At 35.8% G+C, this 24,478-nt stretch overlaps 1 protein-coding gene across 2 annotated transcripts in view; it reads right to left on the bottom strand.

Annotated features, from left to right (window-relative positions):
* LRRC39 (leucine rich repeat containing 39) overlaps positions 1–17,416 on the bottom strand; it is a 21,713-nt gene extending 4,297 nt beyond the window's left edge. For both annotated transcript variants that reach the window (XM_044672148.1, XM_044672149.1), the window contains exons 1-6: positions 17,165–17,416; positions 14,579–14,684; positions 10,765–10,921; positions 6,558–6,694; positions 4,429–4,574; positions 1,358–1,510 (exon numbers count right to left, since the gene is read on the bottom strand). In XM_044672148.1, the coding sequence (XP_044528083.1) occupies positions 1,358–1,510; positions 4,429–4,574; positions 6,558–6,694; positions 10,765–10,921; positions 14,579–14,684; positions 17,165–17,277 (812 nt within the window). In that variant the 5' untranslated portion in view covers positions 17,278–17,416. The remainder of the gene's footprint in view (positions 1–1,357; positions 1,511–4,428; positions 4,575–6,557; positions 6,695–10,764; positions 10,922–14,578; positions 14,685–17,164) is intronic.
* Positions 17,417–24,478: the final 7,062 nt, after the last annotated feature.

Raw genomic sequence — 24,478 nt, forward strand, 5'->3', positions numbered from 1 at the left:
AGGAAAGGAAAGGAAAGGAAAGGAAAGGAAAGGAAAGGAAAGGAAAGGAAAGGAAAGGAAAGGAAAGGAAAGGAAAGGAAAGGAAAGAAAGGAATATTTAAATATTAAAATCAAATATTTAGAGCTGGAAGATCATTGAGGCCAATCCCCTCCCTTGTTAAGAAACAGGCCTAGGAAGGAGATTGGGTCTTGCCCAAACCTACACAGCTGGTGACAGATGGATTTGAACTCATATCTTGACTTACAATCCAACAATCTTTCCACTGTACCAGGTTCCCTTTTCAGTGACGGTTGTTCTAATGGGGTAGGGATGGGAGTGGGGGGATAACCTGGAAAATGAGGAGTTTGGGTTTTTTTTTTTCTAAAAAAATATCAACACTTTTAAAAGATCATTCTTCAGGGCAGCGAAGTGGCTCAGTGGATAGAGAGCCAGGCCTAGAGATGGGAGGTCCTAGGTTCAAATGTAGCCTCAGACACTTCCTAGCTGTGTGACCCTGGGCAAGTCACTTAACCCCCATTGCATAGCCCATACTCCTCTTCTGCCTTAGAATCAATACTCAGAATTAATTCTAAGATAGAAGGCAAGAGTTTTTTAAAAATAACTCCTAGATACCATAACTAAATTAGGGGAACACAGAATAGTTTTGGCAATCTTCAGATCTTCAGAGAAGGGAAGAATTTATGACCAAACAAGAAATAAAGAGTATTATAAGATGTAAAAAGAATAAGTTTGATTATAGTATTAATCTAACCAAGATTAGAAGGGAAACAACAAACTGGGAAAACATCTCTGATAAAAGTCTAATTTATAACAAATGTCTCTGATAAAGGTCTAATTTCTCAAATTTATAAAGAACTAAGTCAAATTTATAAGAATACAAGCCATTCCCCAAGAGGAAAAGAACATTATTTTATATGCCATGTCTTTCTAATAATTTGAGAAAAACACAAAATCTTTCTTTAATTCAAAAAATTTCCTTCAGCTCATTATAGTAATTATAGTAAATTTCATTCATCTATAAAATAAGTTACCTCCTAGCCATAATTAAGCATCAAAATAGGATTTGAAACAGTTTCCTTTCCTGTTACACAGAAATAATAATGCTTGCTTTACCTACACCATGGGATTATTGTGAGGACAGCAATTTGTAAACTTTAAGACTGTATAGAAATAGGAACTGTTGCTGTTAATTTGAAGGCTTTAATTAGGCTGAATTACTTAGATAGGCTGAGCATAAACAAAGTTTAAACAAGTTGAATTTTAAGTTTTTTGCTTATGCTCTTTCTATGCCATTGAGGAGATTATGTAGGTAGCTTTCTGGTCACTTTGGTTCATGCTTTGCCACAAGTTTCTTACTTGAGATTTGCCATTCTTTCCATGCATTCTGGAATATCTTGTAGTTGATTATTGCTGAGAACCAAAGTTCCTAAGTTTTTCAGGTTGTTTATGGTTTCTGGCAAACATGTAATTTCATTCCGTTGGAGCCATAATGTATGTAGGTTTTCCATTCTGAAATATGAAAGGATTTGAAATTTTACTATGTGCATTGTGAAAATGTAGTATTTTTTAATTGAAGCCAAAAAAAGGTCAATCATATTTTTTGTCATGATGAATCCCTATGTCTACAAATGTATAAATTGCTGGACCTGGAATCAAAAAGACCAGAGATCAAATTCTGCCTCATAATTACTAGCTAAACAACCCTAAGCAAGTCACCTAAACTCTCAGCCTCCCTCAGTTTCCTGAGCTATACAACAAGAATAATAATTATACATGATTGTTATATGGGCCAAATGACATGTGTAAAGCACTTGGCAAACTTTAAAGTGCTATAGAAATGCTAACTATTATTATTAAATTGAGTAATAATGGCTAATAAAGTCAATCCTCAATATTTGCATGTTTAACATTCCTTCAGCTTCAAGCATTTGAGTGGTTTTATTAGTAACCTCATTTCATTTTTGCATTAACATTGGGGCATATTTGGGGCTAATAAAGAAAAAATGAGGGGGAGATGCAGGCCAGTCTGTGGAGCAGCTGGGCATCCTACTCAGCACTTCACTGCAACCATTTATCACACTGTTGTAAATTTAGAGCCATGCATTCTTTGCATATTTTCATTGTTTGCCTTCAAAATTCAAATTTTTTCTTGTAAGTATGCCCCCCATAGCATAGTGCAAGTTCTTTGAGTTCTGTGCTCAAGCATGCAAAGTCACTGATGTTGCCTAGTGAGGAAATAAAGGTTTTAGATAAACCTTATACCAGATCTGCAGCTGCCATTAGCTGGGAGACTTTTATGGATCTCAAAATGAGCAGGAAGCAGGATATTATACAGTATAACACCCACACATCACCTTATGATACAATACAAGGTAAGATTCAGATTTTAAAATGTTTTTGTTTTCTTAGGAAAGGGAAAAGGGAGGGAAGGAAGAAGGCAGAGTAGAAAGGAGGAGGAGGATTTGGAAATCAAAAATTTAAAGACAATGAATGTTAAAGCATTGTTTTTAACATGAAATTGGGGGAAATAAAATATTTTATGTGTAATTGGTAAATAAAAAATAAATATTCAAAATATTTTTATGTTAAAATATTTTATTTGTTGTATAGTATTTATAATATTGTAGGCTTCATGTGTTATAAAAGTGAATACTGTCTGAAGTAGATGTTGATTTTTAAAAAATGAGATAGGACAAAAGGTCACAGAATTTTAGGGAATTAGTAGTGTAAGGATGGGATTTGTGCAAGGGGGATGGGACAAAAGGAGCCAGAGAAGGAGTTGCTGACAGTTGAGACCAGAGAGAATTCTGGGTCTTTCTCTGAGGAAGAAAGAAGAGAGGTCTTCCGGCAGAGGACTGGGAGGAAAGAGGAGGAGGACATCCCAGCTCGGATCCAGTCCTTAGGGCTTCCTGAGGATCTTTCTTTGGAAATTGAAACCCTGATTCCCTGATCAAAGCCATTCCATTGCATCTTACCCATCAAGACTTCAACCATAGAGTTAGCTAATTTTTTGGACTCCATTTTGGGAGTGATCTCTTAGTCTCCTCCCATTTCCAACCTTGCTGAGAGACCCTTTTTTCAATCAAACCTTACAATTATGGGAAAGGACAGAAATAGAAAAACAGAAGGAGAAGGGACAAGGGGAGAAGCTTGGGTGAGGGAACCACTAGGGATCCCACCCAAGTGACGGACCCCATAGCAATAGCAAAGAGAGCACCCCAAAATCCCTCTGTCCTTCACCCCTTTCCCCAATCCCTGAATTGCAAATAATAAAAGCCATTTATCAGTCAGATAGCATTCCAGAGTGCCTGAGAGACAACAAAGGAGAGGGGAACCACAGCTTGGTCTGGCTCCCTCCATTTTGAAGCCAGACCCCCACCCCCGCTGTGAAATTAACTGATTGGGGGCAGGTTTGTGTGAACCCCATCCTTATTCAGAAGTGGATTGGGATACTATATACCTCATCTTATGGGGAAGCCTTGCCCCCAAACTCCTTTGGGGTGGCATGACCATCCAGGTCACCCAGTTTCGGGGTGACATCCCTTAAAGTCTCCCAGTGTATATTTGGCCCCAGGGGAGAGCTGGAGGAGAGTCCACGTAGACTCTCTCTCTCTCTCCCCTATATCAAACATTGGTTATTGGCTCTATTATTATAGTAGTGAGGAAAAATGTTTTTCATGTTACCAATTATATTTTGTATACTGCATTTTATGGGTTATTTCATGGTGACTGTGTCAAGAAAAGTGCATATTATCAGAATTAGTGAACTGTTATAAAAAATTCTATACAGAAAAGTATATTTCCAGCAAATTCTAGTGAAAGATTACAGTTTTTGGTGGTCATAGGAACCTAATCTCCTTTTTCTCATAGGTTCAATGTATCAACATTTGCTTTTATTACATTCATCAACATAATTCCTACAAAAGTTAAGGGTTGACTATATAGTGTTTTAATGCTTTAAACTTTAAAAAATCTTTAAATTGAACTAAGACTTTTGAGACATGAGAAATATAAGCTATTATTCTGATCTATTATTCACTCCAAAGATACAGATTGCAAACTCATTCATGTTGCTCATTCAATGAAACTCCTATTCCTATAAGTGCAATAGGAGTATGCCCTAGGTTTTGGGGTATATTGTTTCTGTGCTACTTAGGAGAATTTCACTAAAATACAATATCTAAAGATTGTAGATTAGCAAGGCAGTGACAAACTTATTCTCTAGAAGAAAACCAGGAATGATGGCTGATTAAAAAAAAGGGAAAATTTATATTCCCACCAAAACCTTTTATTCGTATTGAATATAAAGGTTTACTAGGGCTAAAGTATAGAATGAAATATTGTTAGTTTCATTGCAGTCCTGACCAAAATCAGAGCTTTGGTTGATATAGCTAACTGATTAAAAATAATAATTATTATCACTTTACCTGTCAATAGATTCAGGAAGTGTTTTAAGTCTATTGCTTCCCATGTCTAACCACTCAAGAGCAGGCATATGTAGCACAGCAGAAGGGATTGTTGTAAACTGGTTCATACTCAGATCAAGGTGAATAAGCTTCAACAGATTGCTAAGCTGAAAAGGAAAAGGAGACTTTCAGAACTAAAGAGTTCAAATTAATACCACTCAGGGAATTGAAGTATACATCATACCTCAAAGAGCTCTTATCCTTGTAGCACAAAATATAGCTCCCCCCTCCACAAAAAAAAAAAAAAAAAAAAAACCCTAGGAAGAATAAAAAACAAAATAAAAAAAATTGAGACTGCTCCCTTAGATATCTTCCAAAAATAACTAAATGTAAAGGTTTATATTAATTAGTCTAGAGAAGCTTCCCAGAATTTACATCTGGAGAAGAAGCATATTTTATGTCTTTACTGCATGGTAATGTTTCTGTTGTCATTTTAACACCTAATATTTGAGGATTACCTAATAATAATTAGTATTCATAAAGTGCTTTAAAGTTTGCAAAGCTCTCTAAAGATGCTATCTCATTTATTCCTCACAACAGCACTGGTTTACCTCTTTGTGCCCTAGATTATTTAACTGAACTTTCTTCCTCCCCAGATCTTCAGTCACTTTAGTCATTTTTTCCCATTATAATCCCTTATTGCTCACTTTCTGACTCTTTCTCCTTTGATGGGGGATTTGTCCCCAGGGGCTGGACAACAAAGCTATCTCAGCCTCTTCCTTCTTGGGGCATTAATTTTTTTTTATTTTTAAATTTTTTTTATATAAACCCTTACCTTCCTTCTTGTAGTCAATACAATTCTCCAAGGCAGAAGAGTGGTAAGGGCTAGGCAGTGGAAGTTAAGTGACTTGCCCCGGGTCACAGCTGGGAAGTGTCTGAGGCCAGATTTGAGCCTAGGACCTCCCATCTCTAGGCCTAGCTCTCAATACACTGAGCTACCCAGCTGCTTGGGGCATTCATTTTTTATAGGGCTCAGTTTCCCAAAGAGAGAGTACTGATCCCAACTGGATGACAACTGGGTTTCCTTCAGGACTGGTGCAACCCTAAACACATTCTGGCACCTGTTCCAGTTCCTCTGTTCTTTAGTTCTTTGGCTGGGTGCTGCTGACCCAGGCAGAGCATGCTCCTGACTTCTTCTACTTCTTCCTCCTGCTTTTTGTTGCCACAGACAGGGTAGGCTGACAAAGATACAGCAGCAATAAGGAGATTGCTGAGTGGATTCCAAAGCATAAATTGGTAGATCTGGTTGTGTACCTTGTCAGAGAGTAGAATCTGGTAGAGGGTGCAAGGAGTTTGTTCTCTACTGTTAAATCATAAGGCTGTTACCTCATTTGGCTTCTTGGTGTCTTAGCCTGTGGAGACAGCTGTAATTGCTTTGCTTCTTAAACATAATTTCTACTTTGGGGAATTTTTGAGTTAGTGAGGATGGGATAAAATGTCTAATCTTCTGTATTGTGGGTGATGTGACCTAGAAAATGCATATTGTGCATAGAAATTCAAATATTTGGCACTTTAGAGGTTTGCAATCTCAAGTGTATTACTGTATTAAGACAGGGCTCAGTAATAATTTCCTTCCCTGGTTTATAGGAGAGTTTACAGCATCTTCTTTTTCCATCTGAATGCAAAATCTAAGGCTTAGTATATGAGTCATTTAGAGTGGCTAATGGTGTGACAACATGTCACACATAGATCAAGGTTTAGCATTTCACCAAGCCTTCTATCTTGCTTCTGACCTGGCAGAGCCCCATCTCTGTCAAAGAGGATATTTAACATGGTGTCACATTCATGCAAAACCTGGAAACACCCTTACTTCATAAACAATTATGAAAGAAGCCGTTATAGTGCCATGTCATTGCTCAAAATTCACGATTACCATCTTTGAAGTGAATCATGCTCTTTCTCTAATTAAAGACTGATTTCTATTTTATTTAATAAGATATATTTTAAATGTTTCTACCAAATTCCATGTTAAAAACTGAAACCAAACTATTACTTATCAAATTGTTTTTTTCTTCCCCCAACAACCATGGAACTGAAAATAAGCCAGAATGAATAGAGAATATTTCTGTTGGAAGTTATATTATGCTAACCTCCTGTGGAAGGTCACAGATATCTCTGTTGACAGCAAGTTCCAGTTTCTCTAAGCTGGCACAGTTACTCAGCTCTTTGGGAATAGTCTTGATTTTGTTGTAACTGAGAATCAGTTCCTCAAGCCTTGTCAGCAGTCCTATAGAAGATGCACATTAGATGAAACAAATGGTCATAAAATCAAACATCCATTAATAAAATGTTACACAATATCTTAACTACTACTTTTATTCTTTCTACTTTTTTAAATTTAATTTTTTCCACTTGACAAAACTCTATTTTTTTTCTCACCTCCCCCACTCCCTAAAAAAAAAAAAGAAAACTCATAATAAATACACAGTCAAACAAAATAAATTCCTACATTGGCCAAATTTTTAAAAAATATCTATAAAGTAGATATTCTACTTGACCATTATCCTCTGAAATCATGGTTGGTTATCATATAGATCAGAATTCTTAAGCTTTTCCAAAATTATTTGTCTGGGGGCAGAGTCAAGATGGCAGCTTAGAAGCAGCAAAAATCAATTCCTCTGTGAAAAACCTTCCACACCAATCAAAAACAAAGTGCTTCAAGGAGGATAGAAAACCAAATACAACACAACACAGCCAGGGGCCCCTCCTGCTCAATTCAATTTAAAATGTACACAGAGAAGGTTCAATTCTTGGATTTAAGGAAAGAAAGAAGGAAGGTCCCAGGACTCCTCCCCCACCTACTATGATGAGAATCAAATGGTTAGTGGAATCTCAGGATGAGGGCTCCAACCCAGAGGGAGTGCCTTGCTACCACAACTATTCAAGGCTCAGGACTCTGACCACAGCTGGTAGGGGATCAGCTGGAGGAGAGGGGCAAAGAGGAGGGCATTTGGGCCTCTACCTCTGGAAGTGTTGGCCTCAAGGCACATTTAGGTCTGCAGATCAGCTCTACTGGTTTAATCCAGTCTATCAATAGTGCAGAGAAGAAGACTCCAGAGGGCAGAAAAACTCAGTCTCCAGCACCCCTCCCCCACTTACTGAACTGAGATCCAAGGTAAGAATCTGATTGACTGGGATCCCAGGGTGAAGGCTGCAGCCGTGACTGAGTACTTTGGTACCACCACGGGAAGCTCAAAGCTCAGACCAGCCAGCTGGCAGGGAGGTGGCTGGCAGAAAGGAAGAGAGGACAAGGATAATACCTTTAACCTCCACACCTTCACCTTCACCTTTAATTTCTGCTGGCAGCTGGAAAGATCTGACTATAGGGTACATTAATACAACAGGTCAGCTCCATCAACCTAATCCAATTAACATAGGAGAGAAGAAGCCCCTTCAGGACAGAAAAGCTCAAACTCACAGATCCAGCAAATAAACAGAAGAGCAAGAATACAACTAATAAGGAGGGGGAAAGAAAGGAAAAAAATGAGTAAACAACAAAAAGAAACAAGAAATTACAATAGACAGGTTCTGTTCAGATAATGAACAAAGAACAAATGGAACAGAGGAGGACCAAGGAACACCAAACAAAAACTCAGGAACCCCAGCAAATTGGACTCAGGCTTTGGAAACACTCAAAACACAATTTGAAAAACAATTAAGAGAGGCTGAAGGAAATTGAGAAAAGAACTTAAAAAGCAAAATAAGCCATCTGGAAACGGAAGCACATGAACTAAAACAAACAAATAGTGTCCTAAAAGTCAGAATTGACCAGGTTAAAAATGAATCAAAGAAAGTGAAAGATGACATACAAATAAAAATAGATCTAAAGGAAAAGGAAGATCAAAAAGCAAAGGATGAAATTCAGTCGTTAAAAATTAGAATTGAACTACTAGAAGCAAATGACTTCGCAAGGCAGCAAGAGTCTATAAAACAAAATCAAAAGAATGAAAAAATTGAGGAAAATGTGAAACCCCTCATTGATAAAACAACAGACCTGGAAAATAGGTCTAACAGAGACAATTTAAGAATTATTGGACTACCAGAAAATCATGACAAAAGAAAAGGCCTGGACATCATTTTTTTTAAACCCTTACCTTCCATCTTGGAATTAATACTTTGTATTGGTTCCAAGGCAGAAGAATGGTAAAGGCTAGGCAATGGGGGTTAAAATAACATGCCCAAGGTCACATAGCTGGGAAGAGTCTGAGGCCAGATTTGAAACTAGAACACCCACCCCACCCCCCAGCCCCATCTGTAGGCTTGGCTCTCAATCCACTGAGCTATTCAGCTGCCCCCTGGACATCATTCTATAGAAACTTATTCAAGAAAATTGCCCAGATATTCTTGAATAAGAGGGTAAAGTAGAGATTGAAAGAATCCACAAATCACCTCCTGCATTTAATCCCCAGTTGATAACTCCCAGGAATGTTATAGCCAAGTTCAAGAACTTCCAGACCAAGGAAAATATACTACAAGCTGCTAAAAAGAAACAATTCAGATATCATGCCACAGTTAGGATTACATAGGACCTGGCTGTATCCACACTGAAGGACCAGAAGCCATGGAATATAATATTCTGGAAAGCAAGGGAACTGAATCTATAACCAAGAATAAACCACCCAGCAAAATTGACTATATTCTTGCAGGAGATAGTATGGTCATTTAATAAAATAGAAGATTTCCAAGCATTCCTGAAGAAAAGACCATACTTAGAAAATGTGATTCCCAAATGCAGAACTCATGAGAATGATCAAAAGGTAATTAAGAAAGGAAAAACAATTTTTTTGAGACCCAATAAGTTCAAGTGATTTGTATTCCTGTATGAAAAGATGATATTGGTAACTCTTAAAAGTTTTTATTGTCATCAGAGTGGCTAGAAGAAGTATACTTGGAGGGTACAGTGACAAACTATAGGATAATATGTCAAAGTTGCTTGTCTTTATAATGTTGTTAATATGTAAATCATTCTGGTTTTGCTCACTTAACATGGTATCAATTCATATAATTCTTCCCACATCTCTCTGAAACTATGGCCTTCTTCATTTTCTTCAGCACAGTAATATTCCATTCTATTAATATATCATAATTTGTTCAGCCATTCCCCAATTCCTGAACACCTCTTAGTTTTTAGTTCCTTGCCACCATAAAAAGAGCTGCTTTGACTATTTGTGTACATGTGGGTCCTTTTTCTCTTTCTTTGGTCTCTTTGGGGTATAGGCCTAATAGTATATTGTTGAGTCAAAGGGTATGCCCAGTTTAGTAACATTTGAGGCATAGTTCCAAATTGCTTTCTAAAATTGTTATTAGTACACCATTCCACCATTAATGCATCAGTGTGTCTGTTTTTCCACATTTCTTTTGACATTTGTAATTTTTCTTTTTTGTTTTCTTAGCTAATCTGACAGATGAGAGACAAAATTTCAGAGTAACTTTATTTGTATTCTTCTAATCATTGGTGATTTGGAACATTTTTTCCATTTATTTGTTGGTAACCTGGATTTCTTTTTTAGAAAATTGACTCTTCATATTATTTGATGACATCAATCAGGAAAGTTTACTCGTATACATTTGGAACTAGTCCTTATAACTTTGAATTGAGAACCTTATAGGAGAAACTTGTTCTAAAGATTTCCCGCCCCCAGTTTCCTGATTCCCTTCCAATTTTAGCTTCATTAGTTTTGTTTGTAGCCATCATTTTCTTCAAAGCTATCTCTGGAAAATGAATTCAAAATTCCCAACCTTCTGACCTTTTTGTGTCCCCAAGCTAGGTTCTGCCCCTTCTTCTATCACTTCATTCTATATTCCTCCTGAATTTTTAAGCCAGGAGAATGGTCAGCATCACCCTAAAAGATTATTTCAAGCCAACAAGCCTGCAGTTAGGGTGGTAGCCCACAACAGACATATGATCAATAATTTCTGCTCAGGATAACTTCATATGCTGCATTTCTGCATTTACATCAACAGCTCATCAATTTTTCCAAGTTGTATATCCTTTCTTCATTTCCTCTTAATACACAAACTATGTTATAGCACAGTGTCTACCACAAAGCAGCCAACTGACAAATGTCTATTGAATTGAATTAAAATAATTAGGCTTTTTTAAAACAAGAGATTCTCAATGAACAATTCTAATAATCCTGACGTGTGACACCTTCTTTGACTCCATCTAGAGCAGTTGTTCCACCTTATTTAGGGAATTAATATGTAACATGGAAGTGATATCTTTTTTCCGCAAATCCTTTTACAAAAATCAGACCAGCAGCTGAAGAATCCAGACATGAAATAACACTGCCTTACCAATTCCTCGAGGGATCTCTGAAATTGCATTTCGGGATAAATCCAATACAATGAGGTTCTGGAATCGTCCGATGAATTCAGGAATTTTTACTAAACCAGTTCTATGAAGCTGCCATTCCTGCAGATGATTCAGTTTTAGTAGAGAGGAAGGAAGAGTCTAAACCCAAAGAGAAAAAAATTATAAATAGAATTCGTTTATGATTTAAGTGGTGGTGTTTTAATTCATGGTATCCTGGTTCTCTGAAAGTCAATATGGCTGCAGAGAAGGTATTGTAACTTAGTAGTCCAGACTAGAGAGCAATAAAGTTGGAATCATAAAGACAAGTTCAAATCTTGGCTTAGATACCTACTAGCTGTGTGGCCCTGGGTAAATCCTTTAACCTCTCTTACCTTCCATTTCCACATGTGTAAAAGGGGAATAATGATAGTTATAATACCTACCTCATGGGACTGCTGTGAAGATCAAATAAAATATTTGTGAAGTGTTTTGCCATGCTCAAAGTGTTCTTTAAATGTTAGTTATTGTTTGATTTTGAAACCATCAGAAAAATATCCTTCTCTGATTGACCATCACTACCTTTGCAACTTTGGGTAAGTCCCTTAATTTCCCTGATCCTTGGTCTCCAAATTTGTAAAATGAGGGAGCTGAGTTAAGACCTCTGAAGACTCTTCCAGCTCCTGATCCATGATCCTTCTATTTTGATTCAAGAACCTGTTATTTTATTGGTGTGGTTTTTGTCTTTGGTTGTTGCTATGATCAAACAACCCATCCTTCCTGCATCCAACCTAAAGATGATTTTCATTTAATTTAGCTAGAGTAGGTAATATAAAATATATTACTAGGTTTATACAGTAAACTTTACCAGCCAAGTAAAGCCTGCAAGCTAGCCTTTATGATTTTGCTGGAATAAACTTTAAGAACACAGTATCACCACCTTTTCATGATGAGGTATAAAATTATGACCCCCTCATTGTCATATTTTCAGTACCTTGCATAATTAACAAATTTTAAGAAATTTATTCCTCTACTTTTTAGCCCTTCAAATTCTAAGTAAACTAGAACTTAAACTATTTTCCTATAAACATTAGTATGTAAACATAGAATTCATAAATTGAGAATTCATATTTAGTCACATCCAGACATTTTTTGATCTCTCATATTAATAAAACAATAAAAATAGAATGGTCATAGGTATTTAAAACTAATGAGTAATTCCCAAATTTAAATCCCATCTGTATGAATCCTACTAAGAAAAATAGTATATTTGACTGGTGTGGGTTTAAAATTCTCTGAATATTTCTCTCCTCTTTGCCTTTAGAAAAAGTAAATTCAGTGGTCAACCCTGAATAATTAAAAGCATAAAAATATGCCTATATGCATAAAACCAGACCTTAACTAGAAAAATCTGATTGACCCTAATGGCAAGTAGAAAAAAGTCTGCCCATTTAAAATATCTTTCTTTGGGGATCCTATTGTTTCAGACTACTAGTCTGATATTACTTCTACATTATTTGAGGAATTAAAAAGATGAACCTAGTTATTTGTCATTGCCGATCTTTTAGAGCTCATGAGCTGCATATATTAGTCTATAAAGACAGCATTTGAGTGATAATCAAAGTAAATTTATTAAGTTGTAACATTAGAGTAGTTTAAGAATTATAGATGATATCGTTTTTAATGTTCTTCTTACCACTTTGTTCATTTGTTCTACCCTGTTGCAGTAATTATTTAGAGCCTAATATTGCTAAGTAATCTCCCACCTAGAGGCTGACAGAATTTCTTCCTTGAGCACCACCAGGAAAGAAAGCAATTTGGCCACAACTGTAGTGAGGATCAAATAACATAACATAGAAAAAGGCATATATATGTATATATGTCTTTCCAATTTGTTGTCTCTTACAATTTCAGATAGTATAACTGAGATTTGAGGAGACAAGTGTCCAACAAATTGGAAAGGCATAGGAATGCTTTCTCAGGAAAAGTGGTATTTGAGTTGAGCTTTGAACTTTAAAAAATGGATAGGAATTCAGTGGGGTGTATGGGAATGGAGAAAGGAAAAGACTGTCCAGGTCTTTTTGGTTCTTGAGGGAATGGCATGGAAATGAAGACTTTGCTATATCAGAGATATCTCGTGTAGTGGATAGAGTATTGTACCCTATAGTCAGGAAGCCCTAATTTCATAGTCAGTCCTTTTCCCAGGGGGAAAATTGGAAATAGCTTTTACTAGGAAGAGCCAATTGTCAAATCTTCAGTAGGAGCATTTATACTTTAGAAATTGTCAAATGCTACATAAAGATGGTTTATTGTTTTATTGACTGCCTGAACTTAAAGTAATAGAGAAGGTATTAATATTGCAGATTAAATTTTAAAATATGTCCTGCATACCTTTTTTTCTGAAGTCAGTTGTTGAATATTTATGAGTATACTCTTACCTACCTTGTATGCTGTTACTAACTGTGCAACCCTGAGAAAATCATATAACCTCCATGAGTCTCATTTTCATCATCTGTAAAATAAAGGATTTAGCTCTAAATCTATGATCCTGTCACTCTAATGAAAAATAAAAATTTCCCTTTTCCTTTCCATTCCCACTGTGGGGTTTTCATGTGAAAGCTATTTTGCCATCAACAGCATTGTGATGAATGTTTTATTGAGAGAAACTTTTGTTCCCATACCTTATTAAATGAGAAAAGTGAGATGTTGCAGAGGATGTGGCAAAATTGGGACATTAACGCATTGCTGGTGGAGTTGTGAACTGATCCAACCATTCTGGATGGCAATTTGGAACTATGCCCAAAGAGCTCTAAAAGACTGCCTGCCCCTTGATCCAACCATACCATTGTTGGGTCTGTACCCCAAAGAGATCATAGATAAACAGACTTGTACGAAAATATTTATAGCCGCATTTTTTGTGGTGGCAAAAAACTGGAAAACGAGGGTATGCCCTCTAATTGAGGAATGGCTAAACAAATTGTGGTATATACTGGTGATGGAATACTACTGTGCTCAAAGGAATAATAAACTGGAGGAATTCCATATGAACTGGAAAGACCTCCAGGAATTGATGCAGAGTGAAAGGAGCAGATCCAGGAGAACATTGTACACAGAGACTGATACACTGTGATAAAATCAAATGTAATGGACTTTTGTACTAGCAGCAATGCAATGACCCAGGACAATTCTGAGGTATTTATGGAAAAGAACACTACCCACATTCAGAGGAAGAAATACAGGAGTGGAAACACAAGAAAAACAACTGCTTGAACACAGGTTGATGCAGACATGATTGGGAATATAGACTCAAAAGGACCACACCAATGCAACTATCAATAATATAGAAATAGGTCTTGATTGATGACACATGTTAAAACCAGTGGAAATGTGTGTTGGCTATGGGGGTGGGGCTTTGTGGGGTGAAGGGGAAAGTAAGAACATGGATCATGTAACCATGGAAAATTTTTCTAAAAAAATAAAAATAAATGTAATAAATAAATAGATAAATGAGAAAAGTGAGAGCTAGAATAAAAGGATTTATAGAGAAATTATTGCTACTAATTTGAATCAATATGGACAAAGCTAGTATAAATATTGAGGACTAAGTTGAAATTTTAGAGAAAATATCTCTAGAAGAATTTGGTATGTCTCCTCAGCTAGTTGTGTGGTTCACATTCCATTTTTTAAAATTTGAACTTCCACATTTTACAGACTTTCCTAATTGCCATCCCAGTGGAATGCTATAAACTGAACACAACATTCTATAAACTCATCAAAGAGAATACAAGTGAAAAGTTGGCTGTCAATTCCTCTAATTACCTTCCATTCTTCTTTTTCTATCTTTAAAATGACTCTTCCATCTTCCCTGATGACTTTTTCCTTCAGCTTGGTTAAGCTTACTCTTTCTTCCCAGATTCGCACTAGCCTAGAAACCAAGAAATCATTTTAGTGAAGAATATGGGAAGCATTTAAATTTCCACACTGAAGACTCAAGAGAAACAATATTTTGAACAAAGGTATTACTAAAAGTTGGAAAAGCATTCATCTTTCAAGAACCCTAAACACGTTACTTGTTTGGTACTTCAAATACCCTTTATATAAGGGATTAATATATGTAACTGCTATTATTATACATTAATTTTCCCATTAGGCTAAAATGGTACATTCATCTAGTGGTTCTGAGGTAAATACTATGATTGTGATAGTTTCCATTGATATAAGAAAAGCCAAGTAACTAATTACATTCTTTAGTACCTCTCTTAGTTTCTTTATGGAAGCATGGCACGGCCAAGGACCAGAGATAAAATACTGACCCTGACTCATGCTACCTATGTGACTGTAGGCAACTTACTTAGCCTTTTGTTCCTCTATTCCTCAATTTCAAACAAGAAAATTGGATTAGATGGCTTCTAAGTTTCCTTTCAACTCTAGGTTAATCAATGGCTTGCTATCATATTTTTTTTGACAGTGATAAAACTGATAATAAGGAGAATGTCATAGACATAGTATTCCTGACATATTTTGGCAATACCAAACTATTTAGCCATCTCACACAAAATCCTTGTGAACAAGATGGAAAATGTCAGGTTAAATGATAGTACAATGGGGCAGATTCAGAACTGGCTGAATGACTGGACCCAAATAAAAATGATAAATGGATTAGCATCAACCTGGATAGGATATCTCTAGTAGAGGACTAGAGGGCTCTCCATCCTTGACCTTAAATAATTTTTTTAATGAGTTAGATGAAGGCACATATTTTTAGATGACATGAAACAGCTAAGAGTGCTTTTTTTTTGAGAGGGATGACAGAATTTAAAAAGATATCAATAAACCAAATTGCATGAAATGTCAAATATAATTAGATAAAATTTAATAGAGCTGAATGGAAAATATTTTTATTGGATCAAGAAAAATCAGCTGTATAAATACAGGATATGGAAGACTTTACTAAAAACTAGTACCTTGCACTATGAGAAACATTTTTATGGCAATTGTTATGTCAAGAAATGGTATAAAATAAAAATATAATTTTTTCCACTAGAATTAAAGCTCTTTGAAGACAGGGATTTAAAAAACCATTCTTTGTATTCTCCAATATTTAGCACAGTTCCTGATACATAGTAAATGTTGAATAAATGCTTATTGATTGGTTTTTTAAAGGTTTAGATAAATTCATAGAAAATAGATGCAGAATTTGGGATGCTTTAGGTGATATAGTCCTAACTTTGCTTTAAAGATATAATTTAAGTATAATTTTATCTAGTTTTTATTGATACTTTTTGGTTTTTATGTCACATTCCAAAAAATAGAGCCCGCTGATACTCTAAAACCAATTCAGCAAAATATATTGGCCATATCTAACAATATATGCAATATTCCTATTCCCACCCCAACCCCACCTTTCCAATGAAGAGCAGGAGGCACATTTTCTCGTCTTTTCTTTGGGGCCATAATTTGTCATTGAAATCATGTAACATTCTTTTTTTAATTTTTAATTTTTTCTTAATTTTTCTTTTTTCTTTCTTTGCTCAATTATCAACAATAAATGTTCCTCCAATTATTTAAATCATTCTTTAGCTCTTTAAAAATATTTTCAATTGTATTTGTGTCTTGAATGTTCTTTTATAAACTAAAATTTTATGTATTTTGGGGTTATTTTTGGATAGGGCTTCCCTTTCTTCATCCTACACCTTTCAAAGTTGATATGAACAAGGATAACCATACCTTTCCAAAAAGCATTTCTTGGTTTCATTATCAGAAACAAAATACTGGTTCTGAACTAATGTTGAGATTCTTATGTCATTATTAATCAGAATTAAGTTTTCATATTGTGTAAGATGTCTTGGATCTCTACATATATCTTTTTCCCTAAAAGTCATACTCTATGGCTGTATGGTCATGATCTTGATTCTTCAAAGGCTATACTAACAAAGACCAGCTCTTATAGATCCTACCAAGCTGAAAAAGCATAGAAATAGGTTACAAGTTGTCTGAGAGGAAGCCTAACTAAACTCAGAGAGACTCTAACATTGGCAACAAGGCAATTTTCTGGTCCCCAACATCTCAAGGATGATTTAAAAAGTTATATAGGGATTGTAATTGAGGATACACCTACTTTCATTGAAATCACAGATCTTTGAAGTGTCTAGAACTTAAGGATCCATGAATAGATTTTAGGGACATCTGTGTACTTTCAATTTTTAATATTTTTATGATTAAGTTTTGATATGATATGTTTTGTTTACAGTTCAGATACCAAAATTACCATCATGGAAGACACTCTTTGCTCTTTGACTTTGTCTTTGAAAGGTTCTTGAGTTGTTTGCAAAGCATAACTAGGGACTTTTTATTCTTAAGGATGTCAGAGCATGAAGCTTATTAATAACCATTTGGGAAACTTACTTCTGCTGAAATTCTTTTTCTCTCTTCAGGTCTTCAGTTTGTTTCTTGATCCTGGTTTCCCACACTTCCTTTACAGCATGAACAGCCCCCATACATACTGCAGCTTCTGTCATGTTTCTTTCAAATGAGGGAAAAAGGTCACCAATTTCACCAAAAAGTAAAAAGCTGAATCACAGATGCCATCTCACAACAGACCTAATTGTACTAGAGGAAATAACATGAATGAATAAATAAATGAAAAAACATTGGTTAAATCAGTGATTCCCAAAGTGGGCGCTACCGCCCCCTGGTGGGTGCTGCAGTGATCCAGGGTGAGCAGTGATGGCCACACTTTTTTTGTATTACATTCTATTCTGAGTTCAATAAATAGTTTCATAATTTCCAGGGGGCGCTAAGTAATATTTTTTTTTCTGGAAAGGGGGCAGTAGACCAAAAAAGTTGGGAACCACTGGGTTAAATGCTTACGATATGCCAAGCAATGTGCTAAGCACTGAGGGGATGCAAATAAATGTAAGGCAGCCCCAGTTCTCAAGGAGCTAAATTTCTATTAGTGGGGAGATAACACATAGTTTCAGTTATCGGGTAGACTAGGTCCAATGGTCCATATTATCATTCTCTAGGTTTGCCAAATGTTTTCCTCATCATAACTCTAATAAAAAACACTCACACACATATTGGTGGTTACTTCTCAGCTACAGTTTTAAGAGAGTGGACTCAAAGATTACCTTAAACCTGAGGTACCCATGCCCAAGGGGACTTTACCTATGAATGTGAATTGCCATCCTTTACATAACAAAGGTTAGTGTGGCATAGCAGATGGAGTAATGGACCTGGAATCAGGAAGACCTGGGCTTAAATTCTTCCACAGATACTTATTAGCCATGAATTTCCTCAACTGTAAAATGAGGATAACAATAGTACCTGCCTCCCAGAATTGTTGTAAGGATCAAATTGTAAAGTGGTTGGTAGATGCCTGGCACATAGTAAGCTCAATACAAATGTTAACTATTATTATCATTGGTAAAACTAAATACCAGAAATCAAATGTTAGTATTGTTGAAAAGTAGGGCTTAATTTAGAGTCAGTGTTGTTGAAATGACAGTGACAGACAAAAAACATCAACAAAGCATACTTAAAAAAATCTTTAAAAAGTATTGAATGGCTAATATTGCATATCATTTCCCTTTTTTTTTATTGTTCCTTTATTAATTATATTAATTCCCTTCATCTTCTCAGCCTATGATTGATTAATTTCTTTGAAATTTACTTGACTCAGATATAGACATTTCAGCATACTTAAAAAAAAACCCAAACCCTTACCTTCTGTCATAGAAGCAATACTGTATATTGGTTTCAATACCACCTAAAAGGTGATAAAGGCTAGAAAATAGAGGTTAAGTGATTTGCCCAGCATCACACAGCTAGGAAATACCTAAGACCAAATTTCAACACAAGACCTCCCTTTTCTAGGCCTGTTTCTCAATCTACTGAATTGCCTAGCTGTCCTCTACAGTAAAATTTGGATTATTACTAACTGTAGAGCAAAATTAATTTGAAGTTCATTATTGAAATGAGGAAGGAATAAAATGGGAAGGGAAAATTTTTACTGAATGAACACATTTCTGAATGAAAACTGGAAGATATAATGAAAATAACAATGGAAAACTTTTGACATTTCTCTATTTTATCATTCCATTCTAGCTTCATTTGGCATATGCCTTCTGTTATAGCTAAAAAGGACATTAATAGAAAGAATGAAAAAAATTGATCTGTACAACTAAGTGAAAACAAAAACATTACAAAATAAAAAAGGGAATTGTCAAATAAAGAGATTAAGTAACAAAGAATATGAATAAAGAAATGTGGAGAGACTAGTCTGAAGAGATACAGTGGCAAAAGCTAGGTCAAAAAATACTTAACATACATGGTTACAATGATACAACAGTATTATTTTAAATAATAGTAAAAATCAAAAGATCTCAGGTGCAAAATAACAGGCCATGTTCATGATAAAAATCATTCAAGTTAAATTTAAACAACTGATAAACTACAATTTCAGTTCATAGAAGTCTTTCCAAGATTCTCTGGTTCCCCGGATCTATAGTATCTTGTGTGCAATAATATTCTATTACATTCATGTACTATAATTTGTTTAACCATTCCCTGGTCAGTGTACACCCACTTTGATTATCATTATGAAGATAAATTCATATCACTTACCAGCACTATCATCATCAAAGAAAATGGGCTGGTGGCTGAAACTGTCATTAAAGGACCACAATACCTTTTAATGTACTTTGTGTTCAGAAGCTCATCACAGGGGGCTGCTAACCACCTGATGGAGTTTTCTCTTCTAAGCAACTCATGAAATCATACTATCCGGTATGCAAAGGCTGTGATATACACGGGTCAGGTGAGTCCCAAAGGAATGAAATTACAATTCCTTTGAGTATTTATTCAATCATTTCTCTCTTTTTTTTTGGTTATTTTCCTCAAGCAGACCTACCCCATAATGAATCTAATCTCTTAAGCCAGTGGCTAGAAATGGGGCTATATTTTATATTTAATCAATAAATCAGCAAGAATTTATTAAGCCCCTACTTCATGTTAAGCACTGAACTAGGCACATAGAACACAACCATTTTTTAAATTAAAGTATTAAGGTTTACTCTCAAAGAACTTACAAACTATGAAAAATATAAGTAGATTAAAAAAAAACATGAAGTGAGGAGGTTAGGAAAAGTCCCATGGAGAAAATGACACAAGCTGGACTTTAAAATATTATCATGTATATTATAATCATAATATATACATATAAATTACACATAATTATTACATATATTATTAAAATATAAAAATTTCATATAAAACAATATAATTATAAATATAAGTAGAATAGAATAAAATAATAAAATATGAAATCTAATAAATAATATAGTTAAGTAGTATAAAACATTAAATCCATGTTTATTAAAATTATATTTTATAATAAAATAATATTAATATGATAGCTATAGAGAAATACTATGTAATAAATATATAAATCAATTATAATAATTGATATCTTGAGATACATACTTTATATATACTTAAATGTTTGCATATTGTCTCCTTGGAAAACATATGCCCCATGAAGTTGGGAACTATTTCATTTTCGTGGTTATGTCACCATTGTTTACCATAGCTTCTGGCACAGAGGCACACAAATGTTTGTTGATTAATATTTCAGTAGGCTTGTAAATAAATCTCTTTGGTGGAACTACTCTCTCCGCTGGTACAAATCATGACTTATTATTGTTTTCTTAACTTTTGTGAGTTATGTCTATGTCCAGAATATGGCATCTGAATCCCAATTTTCCCACCTCCCATCTCCATGCCTTTTGCACGCTATGCTCTGTGTCTGGAAAGCTCCTTCTTCACAATTCCCTAGATTTTTCAAACCTCAGCTCAAATGACATCTACATGAATCCTTTCTTGATTTTCTCCCCTTCCTCCACAGTTAGTAAATTCTCCTTTGTGAAATTATTTTTTTAACTGTATATACACTTTGTATTTACTCGTGTACATGGTTTCCCCTTCATTTCACCTCCATCTAAGCTCTTTAAGGGCAGAGATTAATTTGGGGGTTTTATATCCTCAGTGCCTTGCACATAATGAGTGTTTAATAGATAGATAATTGTTAAATTTGATACAAAAATCACCTGCTCCTCTTGCCTCCAGGGAATGTTCAGAAGCAGATAATTCCAAAAGTCATTATCTCTACTAGACAGAAAACTGGGTATTAAAAGCAGTAGTGTGAAGAGTACCTATGAGAGGCACATATCGTGGGAAATATAAGGGAATGAAGTCCATCTATCTTACGCTATTATCACAATAGAAAGAGACACTCCAGTGCCCTGGGACCATGGCAATGAAGTGCCCAATGTTAACAGGTCCTTAGAGTATTCAAAACTAAAAAAAGAACAAACAAAACCAAACAAATCAACCCCCCAAAAAAGTGTTATTTGCCTTCTATGAAATCCATTTTCTAGAAGAGCACAATTAAGTAACTCTGACCTCCCAAGAGATAGGTTTTACATCCAGTTCCCAAATGGGTTGTTCTGCTCCTGCAAACACAGGCACAGGTAATTAGTTTCTCAGCAGCAAACATTTGTACCTGAGGACAAGGGGGAGAAAAACTCAAAGAAACTTACCAAGGTTGATGGCATTTCCAAACTCATTGATTGCCCAGTGAGGGAGAGGTTATAGATGGGTTTTGCCGGTGCTACTCAAAGCAATTCAGATCTTCAGCCACGCTGTGACCCAGAGGAGTGTTATGTCAGCCCAGTTCTAATTTTAAACCATGACAAAGCTAGGAATAGCAGGAATCACATGGGGCTTGTTTGCAAAGCGCCCAGAGAGCTCATGTTGAAAGTTTTCCCACTTCCTAGGACCTATGTGCACACAGAGTTTAGGAGAGCAACAGAAAGCAGCAAAACTGTCCCCATGATAAAAACCTGTGTCATATAAATGAAAGGGGCTATCAAGACCCTAAGCCACCAATGCTTAGTCTAAGGACACAAAGACCTCAGAACAAGATCAAAATACAGGTTGAAGAATGTGAAGAGGAGCCTCTAGGGTCTGACATTATTAGAGTTGTAATCTAGTTACAACTAGAACTCAGGTGCCGGGGGGGGGGGCATTTATTTGGGGGACGAATGGGTCTATAACAGAAGTGTCAAACTCCCAGACTACAAGGCTGCATGGGGCATAAAACTCCCAAGAATGGGTCAAACCAGAAAAAGATGTAATTGGGAAATGTCTAACAAAATAAATAAAAATAAAACATAGGTAACATTAATCTGTAGTTTTCTAAGTCAATATTTTGGCCCACAGGGGTCCATTTCTGATTGAGTTTGATGCCACTGGTCTACAGCATGAGCTATTCTGTATGGTTAAGGCATACAGAAGACATAACATATGGAAGATGAGGAGATGGAGAAACTGCGAGGTCAGGGTGTCTGAAGTGGGAGAGAGTTGAGGTGAAGACTGTGAGCCTGGTGCTGAACTCATTGAGGAAGTGTGAGAGATCCACAGATGAAAATGGGTTTAGGAAGAGTATATGGACATGACTGAACAACAAAATACATAAAGACCATTGGGTGTATTACCCAGGTTTCAGAGAAAAACAGGTATAAGCCATCTGATACTTTGAGAAAGAGTAAAATATGCCACCTAGCTCTCTAGTACATAAAAGGTGCTTAAACATGTTTATTGACTGACCTTAATCTCAACGGTAATGGGTATGGGGAATGGAAGGCAGACCTACTCAGTTCCTGAAAGTAGCTGACATTTATATAAAGTAGTTGACACTTTATACTATTACAAATTGCTTTATATATCCTCTCTTATAGATATATATGAATATGACATATCAGAAGATAAATGATCTGACTGTGATATCTGATAGTAAAAATATATATTTAAATTCTCTCAACCTACCCACCCATCAAAGTCAGATTATAGGGCCAGCTGGGTGGCTCAGTGGATTGAAAGCCAGGCCCAGAGATGGGAGGTCTTGGGTTCAAATTTGACCTCAGACACTTCCTAGCAGTATGATTCTGAACAAGTCACTTAGCCCCCGTTGCCTAACCCTTACTGCTCTTCTGCCTTAGAACCAATACACAGTACTGATTCTAAGATAAAAGGTAAGGGTTATTAAAAAAAAAGTCATATTATATCTTGTGATTTTCTTTTTTTAATCTAGGTCTGTGAAATCACCGGTGTGGGGAACTCCTGGTGTAGTTACTGATTTTTGTCCGATAACTAAGTCATGTTCTTTGTCCCTGAACTTAGTACAGAAAATCAGTCAGCTTTTAATGAATTAAGTTTAGAAACCCAGTTCTTCTGCTAATCACTGTTCTATTCTTGCCTCAATAAAATTTGCTATCCTTGGGGAATGGGAATAGACACCAGGGAGTCTGGCCTAGTATCTTTACATCACCAGCCTACCCTTCAAGAATGTCTGGTTTGCTATATAAGGAAATCTGGTCTTCTATCTCTAACCTTGCAGGCAGACTCAATGAACTTTTCTTAGTCAAAAGTGGGGAAGGAGATGGTTGTTACTAGCCCCTTGGTCCCAATTTCCAACCAGTCATATTGTATTCCACGCCCCAGCTATGTAACCAATTATGTTGTCCTCAACCCCATGATGTCACTAACCCTAAAATCAGTTTATTATTTCCCCACCTACATTGTTCTATTCTTTGCTCTAATCTTATAAAAAGGAACAGAGCCCCCATCTCAGGGTCTATGACTAGACTGAGGCAAGCCATTGACACAGTCTATTGACAGATATGACTCTATTAATCAATTGTTATCTTGCTCAGAAAGACTGTGCCTCAGCCTACCTCCAATGTAATGAGCCTTAGTGAATTGTTTGGGGAAAGAAAAGGTTAAAATGACTTGTCCATTGTGACACTGTTACAAAGCAGAGGCAAGATCCAAATCAAAGTATTTCTGACTTCAAAACCATCTCTCCATCCATTATGCCACTTATCTATTAATGATTTTTTTTTTGCAGGAGGAAAATACAATCTATTATCATAAAACAGAACCCACAGGGCTCTGCTCTGCAAACTTTAACCGTCTGAGCTAAACTCAGCTGATACAAGTGATATCACCAGGAAGATCTCAAAATAAGCTCACGGTAATTTTGCCACTACAATAGCATGACATAGTGAAGAGAATCAACCTTGACACCAGGATAACTTGGGTTCAAATTGTTCTCTGAAATAAATTGGCTAGATAGCCTTGGGGAAGTAATTTAAGCTCTCAGTTAGGGCTAGGCAACTCTCTAAGACTATAAGTAGAAGCGAACAGGCCAATCCTCATAGCTAGAGGAAGTTTCCTCATTCTGGAATTATCTCTATTAGCAATTCTCAAAACAATGAATTATATTAGATTAGATGCAGAAGCAGATATTAGAATCCAGCTTTTATTAAGCCAGATATTAAAGAGATTTGCAAAAATATGTAAATCTATGCCAATTTTCTAACTAACATTTTTGTTTTGGAAAATAATTTTTTTTCCTGAAATGATATTTAGGTTGGTATATAATGGAATTATTGGCTTAAATAGAAATTTTCATGTCTTTATTTTCTTTTAATAACAAATTTCCACATAAGTTTTCTAAAGCTATATGATCCATGTTGTCTTCCTCCCTTCCCTTCCCCCTCCCTGAGTTGACAAGCAATTCAATGTGGGCTATACATGTATTATCATACAAAACCTATTTCCATATTGTTAATTTTTAAGTGAATAATCTTATAAAAC

Source organism: Gracilinanus agilis, chromosome 4 (genome assembly GCF_016433145.1).
Source record: "Gracilinanus agilis isolate LMUSP501 chromosome 4, AgileGrace, whole genome shotgun sequence".
Lineage (NCBI taxonomy): Eukaryota > Metazoa > Chordata > Mammalia > Didelphimorphia > Didelphidae > Gracilinanus > Gracilinanus agilis.